Source organism: Calcarisporiella thermophila (assembly GCF_041956535.1).
Source record: "Calcarisporiella thermophila strain CBS 279.70 unplaced genomic scaffold VTP21scaffold_10, whole genome shotgun sequence".
Lineage (NCBI taxonomy): Eukaryota > Fungi > Calcarisporiellomycota > Calcarisporiellomycetes > Calcarisporiellales > Calcarisporiellaceae > Calcarisporiella > Calcarisporiella thermophila.
In genome coordinates this window covers 116,536-135,178 of record NW_027192200.1, presented here as the reverse complement: position 1 = coordinate 135,178, position 18,643 = coordinate 116,536, and the positions used below count along the sequence as shown (strand labels likewise).

The 18,643-nt window shown below is 43.1% G+C and overlaps 6 protein-coding genes across 6 annotated transcripts; 3 read left to right on the top strand and 3 right to left on the bottom strand.

The window, feature by feature from the left end:
- Positions 1 to 1,106: 1,106 nt before the first annotated feature.
- Positions 1,107 to 2,915, bottom strand: VTP21DRAFT_772 (uncharacterized protein; the record flags this gene model as incomplete). The annotated part of the gene is made up of 7 exons (XM_069398492.1): positions 1,107 to 1,433; positions 1,495 to 1,715; positions 1,784 to 1,858; positions 1,920 to 2,274; positions 2,341 to 2,559; positions 2,625 to 2,692; positions 2,756 to 2,915. 7 exons carry the CDS (start codon positions 2,913 to 2,915, stop codon positions 1,107 to 1,109), a joined length of 1,425 nt encoding a protein of 474 aa, XP_069251662.1.
- A 132-nt stretch (positions 2,916 to 3,047) lies between these two features.
- Positions 3,048 to 4,394, top strand: VTP21DRAFT_771 (uncharacterized protein; the record flags this gene model as incomplete). The annotated part of the gene is made up of 7 exons (XM_069398481.1): positions 3,048 to 3,360; positions 3,430 to 3,608; positions 3,677 to 3,761; positions 3,823 to 3,929; positions 3,990 to 4,106; positions 4,173 to 4,262; positions 4,326 to 4,394. 7 exons carry the CDS (start codon positions 3,048 to 3,050, stop codon positions 4,392 to 4,394), a joined length of 960 nt encoding a protein of 319 aa, XP_069251661.1.
- A 189-nt stretch (positions 4,395 to 4,583) lies between these two features.
- Positions 4,584 to 6,091, bottom strand: VTP21DRAFT_770 (uncharacterized protein; the record flags this gene model as incomplete). The annotated part of the gene is made up of 3 exons (XM_069398470.1): positions 4,584 to 5,338; positions 5,409 to 5,697; positions 5,762 to 6,091. 3 exons carry the CDS (start codon positions 6,089 to 6,091, stop codon positions 4,584 to 4,586), a joined length of 1,374 nt encoding a protein of 457 aa, XP_069251660.1.
- Positions 6,092 to 7,282: 1,191 nt separating this feature from the next.
- Positions 7,283 to 11,059, top strand: VTP21DRAFT_769 (uncharacterized protein; the record flags this gene model as incomplete). The annotated part of the gene is made up of 2 exons (XM_069398458.1): positions 7,283 to 10,480; positions 10,550 to 11,059. The coding sequence occupies 2 exons, from the start codon at positions 7,283 to 7,285 to the stop codon at positions 11,057 to 11,059; spliced, it is 3,708 nt and encodes a 1,235-aa protein (XP_069251659.1).
- Positions 11,060 to 11,351: 292 nt separating this feature from the next.
- On the bottom strand, positions 11,352 to 14,652 carry VTP21DRAFT_768 (uncharacterized protein; the record flags this gene model as incomplete). The annotated part of the gene is made up of 7 exons (XM_069398447.1): positions 11,352 to 11,389; positions 11,457 to 11,866; positions 11,931 to 13,084; positions 13,143 to 13,655; positions 13,713 to 13,780; positions 13,848 to 14,256; positions 14,344 to 14,652. 7 exons carry the CDS (start codon positions 14,650 to 14,652, stop codon positions 11,352 to 11,354), a joined length of 2,901 nt encoding a protein of 966 aa, XP_069251658.1.
- A 177-nt stretch (positions 14,653 to 14,829) lies between these two features.
- VTP21DRAFT_767 (uncharacterized protein) lies at positions 14,830 to 17,384 on the top strand (the record flags this gene model as incomplete). The annotated part of the gene is made up of 10 exons (XM_069398436.1): positions 14,830 to 14,938; positions 15,041 to 15,061; positions 15,132 to 15,200; positions 15,265 to 15,336; positions 15,400 to 15,849; positions 15,919 to 15,980; positions 16,041 to 16,257; positions 16,320 to 16,489; positions 16,562 to 16,643; positions 16,714 to 17,384. 10 exons carry the CDS (start codon positions 14,830 to 14,832, stop codon positions 17,382 to 17,384), a joined length of 1,923 nt encoding a protein of 640 aa, XP_069251657.1.
- Positions 17,385 to 18,643: the final 1,259 nt, after the last annotated feature.

Here is an 18,643-nt window from a genome sequence, read left to right as displayed (position 1 = left end):
CCCTTGCGGCAAAATTGCCCTTGCACCCTTTTCGGCTAAGATCATCTAGGCGTAGGAGATAAAATATAGATGAAGGTCCAGAGGTGAATGTTTTGCTGGTTTTCGTTTCCTTTCAAGGAGGCCACGTTGTCGGGAGGGGTACACAACAGCAAAAGATCTGGGAAACCGTGGGATCGATTAAATGAGTGGAAGATCACGTACCCATGAAAAATGTCTTAATCATTCTCCTTTGGAATAAGTGATGCCATCTATGTGATCAGAAGCTATGGCCACTCCATTCACTTTGGAGAGCCTTATAACGAGTGTCTGATGTCTTTTATCTCCTTTTTGAAAATAATCTTATCGACTCAAATAGTCCAAATCCTCAGCGAATGAAATAATGCCGCTGACTGCTGCAGCGCCGCGCTTACATAGTTCTTTGGAGTGAAAGTGGTTGGAAACCACGATTCATATAGTTAAAACCGAAACGATAGAAATACAATTTTACGTAAATCATTTTATGCAGACGGTGGCTATCTAAGCTGGGGCCGAATAATGTTTAACAGCTTTAGAAACATCATTGACACGGTGAGTGGCAAGAATATTGGGGACACATGCTGGACATCACAAAGAAGCAGCTAGTGATAGTCTGAGGGTAGCAAGGGGAAAAATAGCCGACACTCCGGAACAATAAAATGGCCCACCGAATGACATTAGTGGTTCAAGCCGATTAAATAAGCTTGTATTTCCTCTTGTTACACTCAATTTGGCCGTAAACCTCGCGAAGAAAATTTAATCTTGGCAATCAGAAATTAAAGAATTCGTTGACAGACACTTTAACCGATTTGCTAGCACTGGAACCCACAAATGCCACATGCGAACTATTACCCTTTTATCAAAAACATGGCTACGTGGCTTTCCTTAATATTTTTCCAATTCTGTAGATAGAGGTATTCCGAAAAAAACTAATGAAATGAAGCAATAATAGCCGGCAATATTTCAGCATGTTCTCCCTTAATTTATCAGAAAGGTGAACAGTAGCCAGCAATATGAAGCAGATTTCGCTCAAACCCCGAACGGAAGCTTTTATATTTATCAAAAAAGAATTTTCACTTGATGCGAAATATTTATTCCAAGAGCGGGCACTCGAATATTCTCGCAAGGTCCGCATTGGATATTTCTTGAGCCTCTGCGGCTAAGAGCGCATCCCTTACGTATTCGGGTGAGCGCATGCCAGTTAAGACGCAATCAATGCCAGGAGTTGAGAGTGATATCCTCAGAGCAGAGACGGAGAGAGGTGAATGGATATTAGGTTTGGCTATGGTAGGGACACTTCGTGTAAAGTGGCTGAGAGTAGGGCACAACGCGCGAAGGACATTATCTAGGTGTTGATTAGATTGTAGCGCGTCAAGTTCTGCGTAGTGGATAATATTATCCAGTAGATGCGTCGAAGCCTATTATAGCGGATGTGGTTAATCAACGAGGACATCAGTGATCCAACTTATTATTTATTACCTTTTTGTATCGATTTGCCCACTCTAATACGTGCGCTTTTCCTTCTTCATCAGCTTCCAGATTCTCAGCGGCCTGTCGGATTTCTCCAAGATCATTTTCAATGGCTGGAAGCACCTTGTGGGTGATATAAAACTGGGCGGCAGCATGATTTTGGGAAAGGCGAGCAAAATTCTCAGAGAGGATCTGGGACCAGAAAAATTTATTTGTTGGAAGGGGGAGATCTACGATATAAATACATATTAATTATTTTAAAGACAGCATGCATGGCATTGTTGTAAGAAAAGGCTACCTGAATCCAAAATATCATTTTCTAAAACGGCAAGGTCTTCAAATCCTTTCGAGATATTGCTCATAACGGGGTGGGCTAAGAAATAAAATATCAATACAAATATAACCTCGGGGAACAATGGTTAGGGCAATCTTACGGTCATCTACAAGATCCTTTTTGTTTCTGAGAACTTTCACTTTCCCTTCAGCAATCGCATTGAGGGGGCGATTGGCCATCACAAACACATTGTGCCTTTTAAGCATTGCTATCACCTCTGGCTGTGCCAAATCTCTTTCAAAAAGATTGTAAGGGCCTTGGACAGCATGGAAATTATCCGGGTTGTCGAGGGAAGATAGAATTGTCGGAAGATCGATGTGATTATGTGAAGTGGGAGGGAGGGCGAAAGTGTTGGAGCAAATCCCATAGCCCCCGATTCTGCCACGTTTAACTTCGCTATCTAAAAATTTGAAAGCTGCTCCGAGATCTTTGTAGAGCTGTGAGGGCAAATAGACCTAGGATAAATAGTCGATGATGATTCATTCAGGGAATTCTAAAGGTGAATAAGCATGCTTTCAGACCTTATCCTTGGCAACCAACATTCTCTCAGGGTTGTTCACCATGAATATATCCAACTTCTTTACTCCAAGTCGCTCTAGAGAGCTATTTATCTCGCTCTCTAGAAAGTACGGAGATAGAGAAAAGTGCCATTTATCAGACACACGTACTGTAGCGGGATGAGAGTACTGGTGACTACGGGTGAACTCTAGATATCCCGCCTTTGAGATGAGAAAGAGATTCTTATGATAACAGGGGAATGTAAGCAATGGCGTATTGTTAGATCTATTTGAAATTAGAAAATTACCTCTCTCTTAATGTTATCCTTTGCAAAGCTCTCTTTCAGCACTTTTCCTATAAGCTTCTCGGATAATCCTAGGAAGGAACAAGTAAAAATTAACCAATGTTCGCTCCATGAACTCGCAGAGTAAATAGAACCTTGCTCAAAATGGGCACTAGTGTCAATCACATTGACACCTGATTTTAATGCATCGCCCAATGCTTGCTCATGGGTTGGGTTGCCTACCCGCACCCTGTAACCTCCAAAACCAATGCGAGAGACGCGTTGGCCCGTCTTAGGGATGAGCACTGTTCTCATTCACGTAGAGTATTGGTGTCAAATTGCAAGTCACGAAAGGCCACCAAATTCATAATAGAGTATTTAATTCAATTTCCGCCGTTGCCTCGGGTTCAGTATTCTCTGAGTGACTAAAGTAGAAAATTGTCGTCCATGAACGCTTTAACACGTAGCCCTTATCGTATCCACTCGATATCTCGTAATTTCAACACATATAATACTTTTTCTTTCGTTCGCCCTACATTTTCCTTGCGACAACAGCTTCAACCTTTTCCTCAAACCAAACTTTGCACTTCTATTAGAAATTATCATGTTATTTCACATCGCTTCCTGAACGCTGAAAATAGTTTACCTGGCAGGGTAGGCGCGCTGTTAGCAAGTGCAGGTATAATGACAGGGATTGGCCTAGGATGGAGGTTTAATGTACTTGCAGAGGCTTCGCCAAGTAATTTCGATTTTGTAATGGGTATTTACCTTAGCTTGATTACAATATATTATGTGGGGTATAAATTTTGCTCTTTGCTATTGTGAGTAGAGCCAGAATCGAAAACAGCCTTCCCTACGTATTTGAAACTTCACGACGGCTCACATGTACAATTGCTAGGGCTAGGAGTTCGATGTATTACTTTCTTGCAATTTAAAGTCTACGTCATTGGAATGTATATGAATGCCAAAGATTTAATTAACTTAAGGGAACGTAGCGAGAAGTGGAAGGTGGGTAAACTGTGCGGTATTAATCTTCATTATCCTTTTAAGTAGATTCACTTATTTTGCTCATATAGAAATTTTCGAAAGAGCTTTTCTTGACTGATGAGAGCTTTGCTGAATCTTTAATTGAGCAGCCAGTGAAAGTTACGTTGCGAATTGGTAGTGTATTACTTATTTGATTGATTTCTTTTTCAAACTGCTAATAGTATGCAACATTTAGCATCAATAAGGTCAACAAATGGAGCACATCTCCGGGATGGTTTCACTCGTTCACTGTTGCAGAGAATGCATGAACAAGACAAGGATCTTACAGAAGAGGACGAAGCTGTATGTTGAAAAGAATACGAAAATTTTGTGGAAATAAGAAAATGCTGAGGACTTCTTTAGGATATTGTCAATGCTATACGTGACTTCAAGGCTTTGTTTCCGAAGACCACTATCCGTCCTGGAGAGGCACTCGTATTCGTTAAAGAGGTAGATGGAAGTTTGACAATAGAACACGATGTAAGTAGAAGAGGTATTATTTACTGTGCGAATCCTGTCGATTTAGCTCGCACTTTATGAAAATAGTCCAAAATATTGGGACGTGTCCAGAATGCGTGGCTCGCTAAAAATTTCATAATGGCCTATCTGAATCCTGAGAAACCCATCAGCGAGCCGGTGAGTATAGATGGTGTTTGAAATTTTCGCCTAAAGTGCTAACTCTACCGCTCCATACTTTAGGCGCGAAGGAGTATAGCCGAAGGGCTCGAAGACATCATGGTAGAAAAGACCCCTCTTAACAATATGTGATAAGGGCAATCCATGTCGCTCAATATTTAAAATTATTTTTCTTTAATTAAAATTGTTTTACTTGGAAAAATCAACACAAAAACGAATGTGCGCATTTGATTTTCAATCTCAATTTCAAAATTCGAAGGTCTCAGAAAAAACCATCATAATTGCTGTATCCAAAAATTATTAGGCTAAATTAGCGTTGCTTCACCACTCCATTATATCCTGCTCTTCAACTCCGTTCACGCTCTGCAGCAAAAAGAGCATTGCATTCGAGGTGAAATGGAAGCTGAATCCCCGATAAAGTGGAGCCAATCTCCACCCTAACCAACCCTTCTCTCCTTCTTCCCTTATCATTTTCTTGGCGCAGTCTATCATACCCGAGTATGGCGCCTGCCTGACTTCTACCACGGTTTCCAGCTCCCGCCCGTCTCTCACCCGTGCCTTCCGCTGGAGTTGTAGACGTTTGCGAATGGTATCGAGCGGCAAAGTTACAAGAAGTTCAAGTGTGCTCAAGCCAAATTGGGCGAGGCCGTATAGAATAGGTGACTCTTCTGAGGAGATACCCATGACACGCTCAATAATCAGCGGAGTGGTGGTAGTAATCAGAGGGCCAAGCGTATGATAAAGTAGGGTGGGAAGGAGATGGGAACCAAAGTAGAGATGGGTAAGCCCTTCCTCTGCGGTAATGGTGCGGAGTGCATCAAGTAGCCCTTTGTACTTGCGATGCTTTTTTGAGGCCGTCTGGACAATTAACCTTGTCCGCACGAGCTCTATAGGGCTCAGTAATACACCCACTATCAGATGACTTGATACCAAAGTGGCGATATTGGGACCTGCATTGTCGAGATGCTCAAACGGAACTGCGTCATCATAAAGACCAAAGGAGTCATTAAGGGATCCTTCGATTGATGGCTGCAAAAAGAGCTGCATCATTTCATAAAGCCAATCAGTAAATTGCCCTGAAGAGGATAGTTAGACTCGGAATTAGCTCACCATACTTGCAAGTTTGATTATATCGTATATAGGTACCTTTAAATAAGGATCGCCACCCTTCGTCTGGATGCTTCACCAAAACGCCCATAGAGTCCCATATCCCACTTTCCAGCGGTTTGACTCGAAAAGAAGGTCGAGTGGAATCATCATAGATGTTTGTGCGTACAAGATACCCCATGGAATCGGATGGCAGATGTTTTTGCAGCACAGGGTCATTGGGATTTAGTTTCGTAGCCCCTTCAGAGAGGTTCTCGCTATCGTCTGTCGTATGAGCGTGGTGACTATCAGAGGCATAGAAGTCCTCCTCTTCATCGTCATCGTAGTCCTTTCAGAGTAATAAACCGAAAATTACACACCAATTCATTCCAATTGAGTACCTCAATACTTACTCGTCCATGCTCGTGGGAATCTTCAGTTTTCTCTTTCCCCTTTCGTTTCGCAGCGGTCGGCAAGTACTGAACCTGAAGCAATGTTTGACCAACTTGGAATGGATTAGCTGCTGCAGTGCTCACTAACTTGACAAATGCCACACTCCACAGTTCCTTCAATGCTTCTTTCGTATCGAGCTCTTCATCTTCGAGATAGATCTCCCCTCCGGCTCGTGAAGTATCTGTGTAAGCTGCATAGTCAAGCGGTATAGGTTGCCGCAGAGGCTTCTTTGGTATTCCAAGAGGATTTATCCCAGCAGCTTCGTAGAAATCGGGCGAATGGGTGGACATTTTAGAGTGGGAAGATAAAATATCAAAGAGCACAATCCTACGCGTCTACTTACTAGAGAATATCGCCACCAAACATTGGGCGAAGTGGCGTAGTTCGATTTGGCATTCAACAATCAGTGTTGTCCAAAAATCTGGGCAACGTTTGAGATTAAACCCTGACTAAATGCTGTTGTGATATTCATATAAGCGCTTAAATTAATTTGCTTAAGAGTAAGCTAGCGTAAGTAAAAATTAAACATAGTCATTTGAAAATTTGGTATGCTCAATCTAGATACGGTAGAAGTGCTAGAAAAGAAAATCCGTTGATAAACATGCACTCTCTAGTCCAAGCTTCGATCACCCCAGGCGTACACTTGAGCTGACCAACTCAAAAATGATATCACTAACATCACGTTGCTATAGGGAAGTACCGACTTGCTGTATTCTGCTCAACTGTACTCGAGCCATGGTAGTTCCGATCCGCTCATGATTATTAGGCTTCATTATGTGGCTTGATGTCCTGTGATTTCTGTCAGTCACGCAGAAGTTCCCCTTGATCTGGTTGAAGATAATAATCTTTATTGTAAAATCTTAAATATACGCGAAATGAGCTCAAAAAATAAGAGTTTAATTTTATTCAATGCGTATACCTTCAAGTAGGGTACCTTGCTCACGTGTTTCTAATCGAATGGACAAACTATCTTTCTTTTTATATATGATGTCTTAAGTTGACAGCTGTAAGAATTTCATTTCATCTTTAATCACTCCAATTTGCATTGTAATAATTGTTATCACAAGTACTCATTTCTATTCGTTTTGCGGAAATAATTGAACCTCGTCTTTTTGTACACTTTTCTAGCAAGAACGCATTGTTGATCCTAAATTAATTTGGTATGTTCTCAAAGCTATATCTTTCGGTGATTTTAGAAGCATAATTCTTACATTGTTATATTGGTGTTTCACACCTATTAAATAGTATTTATCCTGTTAATGAACGATAATCCGTATATAATATATCTCGATGAACCTCCCCAGTCCTCAGCCGTTTTTCCTGGGCAGGAAGCTGTTCCATCCGAGTCTGATTCTCGAACTTCTAAAAATAAAGAAAATTCAAGGAGCAAAACTCGGGAGAAGCTTTCGTATCCAGTAACAGTTGGCCCTACAAGAGACAATTTCACGACAAATGGACGCAGCATAAGTAAAAAGGAACATATGACGCGTCCAGTCTCTAATGAATATAATAACGCATCGCCAATAATTGAGACAATCACGGAAAGCCACGATATTATGTATCAAGCTATTTCTGAGGATGGACAATTCGCTGCCGTGCTTTGGAGCAATGGTGACTTGAACTTTGGTAGGCTTCCGCAAGTGACAGGCGGAACAGCCATTGATTTCCAGCTAGATATATTGCTGAACGGATATGAGAGGTGGGGCAACAATCCTTACACCCTCTCTCTTTCTAAGCACGGCGAATTTATTGCGGTTCTATTTCCTATCACGTGTAATCTTGCTCCCATTGTGCTGAACCAAAAGGGGGTGGAGCAAGAATTCGGTTTCTTCAAGAACATGGCCGCGCCAGAAAAGATATTGTGCAAGTTCTTTGGATATCACTTTGTCGTATTTTACGAAGATAGCGGTTGCTATTATATATACAAAGGGAAAGAGGGCGGGTCGCTTAACGAATACCAACTGACATTGGCTTGTAAGTTAACCTATGGTACACTCTTCCTTTACGACCGGTTTCTCATCAGAAATAAGCCAGCCCTACCACGACATGACTTTTATGTCCTCCTTGATCCCACCTCCCTTTCCTTTTGGCCCGGGAACAAGCGTCGTTTTTCGAAATATTATTACCTTTACAACAATGTGCTCTTCACGGAGATCAATAAAGGCTCCGAGTTGACACTCAGAGTATTCTCGAATAGCAACCCGATGGTGCATTTCCAGATGCGCTTGCAGGGTGAGTGGGAGCTTGCGTGTAATCCCAAATACACTGTGCTTATCAACAAAATCCCCACTTCGGGCGACCTCCGTGAATGCTTACTGATCGATATTGAGAGAGGAAGGGTACTTTGTCGTCAATTCCTCCCTCTTTCGTTTCACACTAGGACTAAGTTGATCGGTTCAAAACTCTTCCAATACAACTGTAACCGCCGAACTTTCAAGCTCTACAATCTGCTTGTCCCGGAATATTATTCAGATAGCCAAGAATACGTAGAGGAATTGAAGAAAGATATTGAACCACTATATGAACCAGTCGACGTCCTTGAGTTTGATCAGCTCTCTATTACATCTCCGAATTGTGCACTGCTGCTGAAATGGACCCGCTCGTCCTCCTCGATTAGAATATGGAGAGAGACGAAGGCAGGCCCTGCTCTTCCAATCAATACTAACGGACCATGCTATGTTATTTGGATCGACGAGCGCCATTTCCTGATTGTCAATCATATATATCTACAAATTTGGGGAGTAAAAGAAAGCTTGAAAATGCATCTGTGCTATTTCACTAGACACAATGAGTTATATCTCTTTGACGGATTCCATTTGAGGGGAACTACGGTGACATTACACTATCAACAGTTTGTAAATGAGCGGTGGGAGCCGTTTGACGTCCCTCTTAAACTCCCCGAGATGCTGGAAGCATATATGTGCGCGAGTCAGATGGGATGCTTGGACCAGCTTATCTTGGAGCTGAAGGGTGAGTGGCACCCTCTTCCCGCTGGTGGTATTTCACACGTCGAGGATCTCTTCTGTAATATTCTGGAGCAGGTTCCCATGTTGCTTTATGAAAGAAATCCTGATGGAGAATTGTACCTGAATATGATGCTGGATAGAAGATTGGGGAGTATAGTTTTAAAGGCGGTATCACGCTGCAGGCATTTCCCACTAAAACATCCTGGGGGAACCTCTAGTATTCTCTCAGCTACTATACAGAGCGATTTCGGTGAGAATATCTTCAAAGCTGCTGAGGCAAGCGTCCAAAAGGCCAATCAAACCGGAGTGATATATTATATGGTACCTGTGGTGGAGAGCTTGCCAACTCTCTGCTCCAAATACTCAGATGTACTCGACTCCGTCTTGAACTCGATTGCCATATTTTGCACTAGCAAGGATTCGCCATACTTCGTGCCCCATCCCTCGGAGGAAGCCATGCCGGACCTCTTGGATCCGGATATCATTAGCGGCAAGCATTTCATGTCTTCCAGAAAGAACTTCTATACCTACCGAACGCTCTCGCGACTTTGCACCGTCCAGGAGGCTTGGGCATACTATCAGAAGGATAGACAATATGGCGTTCAAGATAATCCTTTTGCTGGTCTAGCGTTTTTAGAATACATGCAATATTTGCCTATGCGATTCAAAGGAGTTTTATATTGGGCATCGAGGCGAATGGCCTCCTTTTTGAAATATTTGAGATCGGATCCACAAAGAAGTAATGCCATTGTTTGTATGTCGCCCTTCCCGGGAATTTGCCACTACCCGCGCAAAGATTTTTCAACTTTTAGGGCGTGGTTCAAAGAATGGATCCGGCCAAGCAATAGAAGCATTTTCGTCCAAGTCATCCTCGACAATGATGTCGTAATTTCTAAAAACCCCAATATCATGCTGCCCATCATCAACCAGAAATGGAGAGCGTACGGCTGGTGGGCCTATGCACTCAATGTATTTTTTGAGTTGCTCTATTTTGGTGTTTTTGCGGCCCTCATAGTAGATTTCTCCGGCATATCTAGGAGCGCCCTAGGCATTCTTTCGGGTTTCCTCTCGGGTATATTTATTTTACTAGAATATAGACAATTTACCTGCGAGGGAAAGCGGTATCTCTGGCAATTTCACAACTATGTCAATCTCGCGACGTATTGTTCTGTTCTCGCCACGAGCTTGCTATATGTTCTCGGCATCAAGAATGTCCCCTCTTGGGCAAACTCGATATCCATGCTAATTCTTTGGGTTAATCTTGTGATGCAGCTGCGCGTGCTTCATTTCTTTGGTATCTTCATTGGCATCATAACCCAAGTGTTCCAGCGTATTGCCTCCTTTCTCGTAGTGTTACTCATTATTCTGTTGGCGTTCTCCCATGCATTCTATCTTTTGCTCAAAGATATCAAGAACCAGCCTACCATAAGCACTATCAGCTTAACTAACGATTCATCGAATCGTGGAATACTTCGTGGAAACATTACCCAAGTCTCGGACACTGCCTCAGGAGAGAACCACTTCGATTTTTGGTTTGATGCTCTGCGAAGCACATATAACTTTCTCCTTGGACAATACGAAACACTAGATCCATTCGATGACAATATGACAGTTGTGATTCTTAAGGTGCTCTTTTCGTTTAGCACAGCGATAGTTCTGCTCAATGTTCTTATCGCCCTGATAAACGGTGTGTATAAAGTGAGCGAAAAGGAGGTAGCTATCCAATACCTTCCATTTCGGCCTGTTTAATTTTTTTATGGATTATCATTTACATTCATTTAGGCGGAGCAAACTTGGATGCGAAACATAACGCGCTGGCTCGCCCAAACTGAGCTCTACACCCTCACGCCTGGAATGCGCCAGAACGAAAGCCTCTTCCCTGAGTTGATCTTCTTCGAGTTACACGAAGAATACCGCACCGCGTGGAAGAAGCAAGTAGAGCGCAAGCGAAAAGAGGTGGCGACAGGGGACGACCTGCAACGAGTAGAAAAGCACCTAGTAAAGCTGCATCATAAACTTGGTCTTCAAGATGAGAAAATTGATCCCGATGAGAATCCGTGGGCCGAGGAATTTGGTGCTCCGCAAACTGCAAGTGTGTGTAGTAAAAATGTACTGTCGTCTTCTCCCGTTCCTTCTTCGTCTACTCAGATCCCTGGCAAGCGCCAGGCAGACGACCCGTATTTAACGGGGACCAATCGCATGCTTGTAAATATAGAGGAAAGGTTGGCGCGGATGGAGGGATTATTTGATAGATTAGACAAGATACTTCAGAGCCCCTCAGGCCAGACCTAACCAACCACCCGTATAGATGTTTTGTTAATTGTATATCAGTTTGTACTCTCTTGCGCATACAATACAATACAATATAATTCTAATATATAATTTATTGATTTATATCTTGTTTCCTCACCCTGTTGGCTAGAGCCAATATACCCATGGATATCCAAAGTCAGCAGATACACTTTGGTTACGAAGAGTCCAAATTGCATATTTTTTAAAGATCTCCATCTACCTAGCACACTCCTTACATCAAGTGGTACATCCCATCAAGTTTTATTATGAGTGTTGTATGAGACAAGATAGTTCAAGGTGAAAGGGATACTTCGTCGGGATCAGACACGTCTAGAGAAAAAAGCATCTATCTATAACTGCTCTAAAAATTTCACATATCCTCTTGGTATTTGCTTACCTTTCTTTGCAAGAAGGTCAACTAGGGTCCTTGCAGGTGCCCACCAAGATTGGCGGCTCTTTCGATTTTTCATATCGGTATCAGCCAGCAATTCTGTACAAGGGGTAAGCGAGATCAAATTCTGCCTTATACCAATAACTGCGGCAGATTGTGGTGTGCGGCACAGCACCGCCGGACGAGGGTTGCCTTGTGCGTGCGCTTCATCAATGGCAGGGAACGAGTGCTCCTCGAGAAACTGCATGCATCGGACAGCAAGAAAGCAGGCACGGATACGATCCAACGGTGAAGGCACACCCCCCTGCTGGGTGTGACCCAAGATAGCAGTACGTGAATCAAACAACCCCTCGCCCTCCTGTTCAAATATCGCGGAAATGACATCTGTAGTGTAGGTTTTGGACGCCTCCTCATTCCTAAAGTCATAAGAATAATTAAATGCTTGAGGTTCTCTATTCTTGCTTGAATCAAGGAGTATACCGTAGGATCAGCCGTCCCTTCGCCCTTCTTCCTTTACTCTCTCTGAACAGCCTTTTTAAATGGGTCACATCCTTTTGGAGGCGGGAGAGCGAGATCCCTTCTTCCGGGATGTACACGGAGGCAGCTCCAGAAGCCAGTCCTCCCATCACAGCTAAATATCCAGTTTTTCCTCCCATCACCTCCACCACGAATACTCTTTTCCGGGAGGCAGTAGCCGACTGAGTGATCCGGTCGCATGCTTCCACAATCGCGTTCAAGCCGGTGTCACTCCCAAGTGAATAATCCGTACCCGGCGCATTGTTTGAAATGGTCGCGGGCAAATGAACAATGGGTATGCATAGAGCTGGATATCTGGAGCGAGCTTCATACAACTTGAGCAAGGCGGTATAACCCTCAAAACCTCCAATGATCATCAGTGCCTGTACATCGTGCTTTTGAAGTTGATAGGCAACAAGACCCATATCTTCATCAGGCTGCGAGCGATTAGTACCCAGCTCAGACCCACCTTTGGTCATCCATTCATCTACGGTGTGCCAGTCCATGGCCGAAATCTCTCCAGCAATCAAACCGGAAAAGCCGTTGTACGCCGCCAGGGGTGTATGCCCATGGTTAATGCAGTAGCGTACAGCGGCGGTAGTGGCGGCATTCATTCCTGCAGCTGGCGCTCCCACGTGAATTATAGCGATGCGAAGTCGCTGATGCTCGGGAAGAAGGTGAACATGATCCATGATGCGTGAAATTCGAACATATGCATCATATGTCCCCGCAAATAATGGATCGCGGAGGTCCATTGCGCGGCGGAAATTCTTCTGCGCTATAGCTTTGGCCACGTCCTGAGTGAGCTCCACCGCTCGCATTAACGGCTGGACCGTGATTGCGTTTTGAGACGTCCCGATCATCGGGGAGGGAGTGTCGGGCGTTGAACGCAGAACCGCTTCAACTGCGGCACGACCCTGTAGGGTGGCAAGAAGCCTATCATTGGCGCATGGTACTCCGCCACGTTGGACATGACCGAGGGTGGTGACTCGAGTATCCAACCCAATGCGATTTTGAAGAAGGTCACGAATGTATTCAGCCTTGATCGGCTTGAGATGCTTGTCAATAGCACCCTCGGCCACAATCACTAGAGCATGGCGTTTGCCGACGGATCGATTCTAAAGAAAATTATGTGAGAAATGCTCACCAATCAGCCACAAACTTGTAAAGATATACCCGTTGGATTGACTCGCAAAGGTCGCTTTCCCAGTCATCTGATTGCGGGGGCCGTTCAGGGATGAAAACGTGGTTGGCATCCGTGCTGATTGCAGCCATTAAAGCAAGCCATCCACAGTGTCTACCCATAACCTCCACGACAAAAGCTCGCGAATGACTCATTGCTGTACTAGTAATGCTATCCACACTCTCACAAATTCGATGCAGCGAGGAGGTTGCGCCAATGGTGAGATCGGTCGATGCCATATCGTTGTCAATCGAACCCACAAGGCCTACAATGGTAAGGTGTCGGAATTTACTTGCTTGTTCGGTGGTGATACGGTGATTCTGGTAGAGCTCATCCACAAGCGACGGCCACTCGGCACGAAAGATATCAGCCCCTGTAAGTGAGCCATCTCCTCCACATACAACGAGAGAATCAATTTCGTTAATAATAAGGTTTTGAGCTGCAGAAAGACGTCCTTCACGCGTTTTAAACTCCATACAGCGAGCGGTTCCAATAGCCGTTCCACCCTAGAAATAACAACTAAATAAAAAAAATTCAAACTAAAAATATCGTAGAATATTCACCATGCTAAGGTATCCATGAACATCGTTCCATCCAACCCGTTTGATGCTATTTCCTCCTTCAACCAACCCTAATGGTAGGATTATTTATTAGATAAAGCAAGAAGTTGAATTGTGTCTAACTATCCATAAATATACCTTTGTAACCGTCATATATAGCAAAGGCCTCACATCCATTGGCAATAGCGACGCGTACCACAGCCCTTACAGCTGCGTTCATTCCCGGCGAATCGCCTCCGCTAGTTAAAACTCCTATTTTACGCTGTACTGAACGAGTGTCGCGTTTTTCTTCTTTTGCTAATGCAGCAGAGGCTGTGTCAGCGGGGTGTTCGATTGTCTTTGAAAACGGGTGGGCGCGATTGGTAAATACAAGCAGATTGTTAAGTGGATCTTGTGTATAGTATTCGACGAGCATGTCTTCGGAAGAGGTCCCTGCGGCAGGGTCGTCGGGCTTTTGAAAGGTTGGGTGAGTCAAGGATTCTTCGGTGAGAGGGTAGGTATACTTTTGATAGGGGCAATTTAACACTTTTAGGACAGACTCGAGAGCCTAGTGGTCGGTAGGTTACAGAACATAGAGCCGGAAAATAAGTCATTTCATTTATCTGTAAATATACAAGCGCCTTCACCAATATACCTTTATATCCCTGGAAACGATACAGAGGGCGGCCTCTTCTGACCTCCAATCGCCACCCTGTAACGATTGCCTTAGCACAGCCCGCGGGTTGTACCTCAGTTTGATTGTCAAATCGCCAACCGGGGGTCTTCCATATAAATTGAGCCAAACTTCCTCGGGCGTTGAAAGTTCCTCAGGCTCCGATTTTGTTGCTGGTTCCATTACTGTTCGGAAACCGAGCGTGCTGTAAAAGCGGAGCGTTTCGGCGTAGGCATCAACGGTCGGGGCATTGAGTATGACGTGGGAGATGCCATCGCATGTGTTTGCCATTCTTTGAGCGCGGTGCAATATCAAGATAAGCGAGTTTGATTTTTTTATCTCCGTAGAAAAATTCAATCGAAGATGGTGCTAGATAGGTGGTAAATTGCTGCGCCTCTTCAATATAACGAATAAAGAAAATGAGTCGCGTTATATCACAACTCACTTTATGCTCAACTAGCAGTGTCGATGTCCTCTACATTTTTCAAGCCGTTAGCCGATAGCAACCCGTCAGAAAAGAAGAGAATTTTGCCAACTGAACTAAGGAATCAACGTGCTATCTTACACATCGATTTAGGTACCAGTTTCTCGTGCATGAGTTTGGCAGTGGAGTTAACGCGAAGACTAATTTTCTCTTCATTGGTGTATTTTATTTTTTTTGGATAATTTATCCATTTAGATTGCTTCTATTGTCAAGTTGGTGGGCTTAATGCTGTGTTTATTTTTATTTTATGAACATTTATTAATTTGGCTTGAATCCAAATAATTAGAGCAGCTACGACTTGGGATTCCAAATGAGAAACCAGTTGCAGTATTGCAATGGAACGGGTTAATTGCGAGTAAGTACTTCAAAAAGAGGCCCTTTTCACAGTGAATTCTGATTGAAACTGGAATTTTCTACAGTTAATTACGCAGCAAGAGCATTTGGGGTGAAACGTCTTTGTACTCCCGAAGAGGCAAAGAAACTTTGTCCAGGTAAATGAGGCCCTGCTTTTTTTTTTGGATGAGTAAAGTAAGCCACTTTTGTATCCTCCAAAGATATCCAGTTTGTTCATGTCGCAACCTATGCAAACGGCGACACTGAATTCAAATATCATCCAAACCCGAGTCCACATACTCACAAAGTTTCACTTGACCCGTACCGACGAGCAAGTCGACAGATTTTTTCAGTGTTAGAACGATTTTGCTCGCGATTACAACGTGGGAGCATCGACGAGGGCTTCCTTGATGTTACTGATAAAGTGAATCAAACGATCTTAGATCGTTATTTTCAATCTAGAACTGGAGACGAAGAAAGTCTTGATGAAGTCGAGATTCCACCCGTCAGATGGGATGGGCTAGGCGTGTTGGTGGGCGTTGATGAGGACGAAGGAGAAGGGGAAGAAATAAAAGGTGAATGGGCAGAAGTTCAGCTAATGATCGCTGCGGAATACGCTATTGAGATACGAACAGCTGTCTTCGATGAGCTGGGATACACTTGTTCTGCAGGTATATTATATCTCTCACTTTTGGAAGCGCCCCTCCTATTGGCTAATGCTTTTTTTTAAAAAAAAATAGGAATCGCACAGAACAAGACGCTCGCAAAATTATGCTCGGGCCTCAATAAACCAAACAATCAGGTATGCATTCAATCACTATCCCACAATATTGTGCACTTTAATGTTGACTTCGCTATTTAGACAATAATGCGCCCAAGGGCAGTTTTACCTTTCATGCGCAATCTGCCATTCCAAAAAATTCGCAATCTGGGTGGAAAATTAGGAAAAGAAGTTGAGGCCGAGTTGGAAGTGGTCACTGCGGGCGACCTCTGGCAGTACTCAGAAGAAGAGCTGCAAGCTAAATTTGGGAGCGGACTATGGCTATATAACATATCACGAGGAATAGACTTTAGTGAAGGTACTTATTTTGCTTGCCTTTATTCTATCTTGCGCTCTAGATTGATAACAAACTCCATGCAGTGACCCCAGTCAAGGAAAACAACAAGTCTATGATGTGTGCCAAGTCGTTTCCCAAGCCGATACGCACAGACAATGAAGTTAAACATTGGATTGGGGTTTTGAGCTCCGAGCTCTACAGCAGGGTGACCTCTAATTTCGAAGCAAACTCTCATTGGCCCAAGACTTTGGTCGTGAGTATTGAACTATTATATGTGGTAAGAGCTAGAGGATAGAAACGCTTATCTTTCTACCTATTCTTTCAGCTAAACTACCGACAAAGAGGAGCCTATAAGAGCAAATCAAAGTCCTGTCCCTTCATTCACAGAAAAGAGCTCAAATCGCCTGGTACTCTATTAGTGCTTTGTAATTTTCAAACGACTTACTTTAACAAGAGAAGCCGATATTTGTTTCCTAGATACACTATCCCAAAAGCTGCTAGAGCTTTTTTTCGGCTCACTCGAGCATCAAACCCCCATCACGGGTATCTCCATTGCAGCCCTCGGGATACAAAAAGATGAGAGCGCCACCTCGAAAGATATCACCACCTTCTTCCAGTCTTCTGCTACACTGCGAGGCAATGTCAAAATATCAAATGAAGCCATATTAAATGAAAAAAGGGAAGTCACCCATTCATCCTCTGATGAATCTCGGTTTTACAAATCAGAGAAGCCTGTGGAAAAGAAAGAGCTGAAAGGATTGCTTCGATTTTTCCAAAAAACTCCTGGTAATGCTAAAGAGAATGCGGGAGTAAAAGGTGGGATGGAACCAAGGGATGACGAAGGGGAAAAAGTAAATATGGAATCTGCTAAGAGCGCGGATGGAGAAGAGCGGAGCAATGAGTGGATTCGATGCGAGGAATGTAATTCCAAAATTGAGTCTGCACGCTGGGTTGAGCACCAGGATTATCACTTGGCAATACGTCTTCAACGCGAGTCTCATACTCCATCTTCTTCTACAGTCGTTGCTGCAGACCCTCTTCAAAGTGAGCGACGTAAGGCAGACTCGTTAAAGGTGGAAAAAACTCTCTATGAATCCCCGAGCAAGCGACCAAAAGTAAAGCCGTTTTTTCTAGAATCACATAAGTAGGCGTGCCGATTTATATACTTCTTGATGTATTTAGAGTGTAACATTAGCTATTAGCCAAGTGGATTGCCTAATTACTGAAATATATAAATATAAATACATATACCATTTATTATTTTTTTTTTGTTTTGCAAGTTCAAGGAATTCGTATTATATTGTTAAAGGAACAAAATTTCTCTAATAGTTCAAAACCTTGGGTATATATATTTACCGATTGAAATTAATTACAACGGTGTTAGTAAACACCTCTAGATCTACATAAATCTACATTAAATACGATATATATAAGTGATTCGATTTCCACACACTGGACATATGTGCTCCACATCTAGGGTCGCCAACAAATAGGTTAGTATAAGTGTACAAGACACTCTGGAGTACATTTGGCCTCGGACTCACCTTTAAAATTCTCAACAAGAAAGGGAATAAAACAAAAGAAAAAGGTGAACACCAGCCTGGCAAGTAAAAAGCATTAGTAGAACTCCTTTGCATATGGTCCATCCAATACATACAGTGCAAAAGCTATCAACCATACCAGCACTCCATTACGGTATCGAATGGCCGTCATTACCACGGTATTGCAATATGGACAATGCACGCGAACAGAAAAGTCAGGGAACTTACGCAATTTAACGAGGGATGAGGTTTCGTAATATGTCTTCATTAAACCAACACGATTACTGGAGATTCCACCAGAGTAATTATCTCAGTGCACAGCTAATGTCACGTCAACTCACCCTATATTATATTCCTTTTTTGCCACTCACACGACATCACATAGTCAGTCACGTTACTGAGCCACATAGGATCATATACAATGGTGACGTCTAATACCAATCAGAGCACATAGATTTCGAATTGATAAAAGATATATAAACAGTGGCGGATGCTTCTGATATTTTAAATTTCGAATTTCTAAATTCAGCACATATGACCAGGATTAAAAATTCTTGGAGAATTAAAATCTCATTTATTATAAATAATTTCTAAAAATTTCAACCAAATTTCTCTTCCATGTACTGCACGGCTCTAAGAAAGGGCTATCTCAAGATTTGTCCTTTTCACCATCTGGTTGAAATGGCCATTTTCGATATCCAACAGATTCTTTGGAGTGTCAAACTCTACCACGCGACCTGCATCCAGTACGAGCACCTTATCCAAATCGAGAACGCTCTTCAGGCGATGTGCAATTATCAGACAGGTTTTGTTTTTGCAAATCTTCTGTACCGATTGTTGAATGAGCTCCTCCGCAACATAGTCAA